We start from the raw sequence: 653 nt of genomic DNA, 5'->3' as shown, positions 1-653 counted from the left end.
CTCGCCGACGCAGAAGACGCGGCCGCCGCGGCTCAGGCACACGCGGGCGCCCCGGGGCAGCGCGGCCGCGCCGCAGAAGGTGAAGGAGCAGCGCGAGGCGCGCAGCCGCTGCACCGTGGCGCGCACGAGCGCGGCGGGCCGGCGCCCCCAGCGCGCCCACAGGTACAGGTAGCACAGCGTGATGAGCATGGCCGGCCGCCGGCGGCGGGGCGCGGGCCCGGGACGCTCGCACCACCGGCCCCCGGCCCCGCCCCCGCCCGCCCTCCCGAGGCCGGAAGAGGCCGCGCCGCCTGGGAGAGGCCGCCCCAAGGCGGTGATGGAGGGAGACGGGAGGCCGCGCGAGGGGAATCCGGGGGTGATAGCGACGGGAGGCCGCGCGGGCTCGGATGGGAGGGGGTGATGGAGGGAGACGAGAGATGCTGGGGCTGGTGACACGTTGGGGACCAAGGGGTAGGCTCAGTGGCTGCCTGGCCTGTTTAAGCCAGAGTCCGGCCTCCCTTCCTTGAGGAGTGGGAGGCAGATTGAGGAAGGGGCTGTGTCTATGTCCGTAACGCTAATTAACCAGCACCATACCGGGAGTCAGTGTGCCAGCACACGCAGCCTCTACCCAGTACAGTTGGGAAAATAAGGTGAAGCTGTTTTGATTAGATGAT

The 653-nt window shown here is 70.6% G+C and overlaps 1 protein-coding gene across 1 annotated transcript in view; it reads right to left on the bottom strand.

Moving 5' to 3' along the window:
• The window catches only part of LOC124234277 (biotin--protein ligase-like), a 184,386-nt gene extending 184,160 nt beyond the window's left edge, over window positions 1-226 (bottom strand). The window contains exon 1 of the mRNA XM_046651538.1: window positions 1-226. This exon is cut by the window's left edge and continues 2 nt beyond it. Within this exon, the coding sequence (XP_046507494.1) occupies window positions 1-189 (189 nt within the window). The 5' untranslated portion in view covers window positions 190-226.
• Window positions 227-653: the final 427 nt, after the last annotated feature.

Source organism: Equus quagga, unplaced genomic scaffold (assembly GCF_021613505.1).
Source record: "Equus quagga isolate Etosha38 unplaced genomic scaffold, UCLA_HA_Equagga_1.0 73442_RagTag, whole genome shotgun sequence".
NCBI lineage: Eukaryota > Metazoa > Chordata > Mammalia > Perissodactyla > Equidae > Equus > Equus quagga.
The sequence above is the reverse complement of the archived record's forward strand: the minus strand, read 5'-3'. Positions and strand labels throughout refer to the sequence as shown.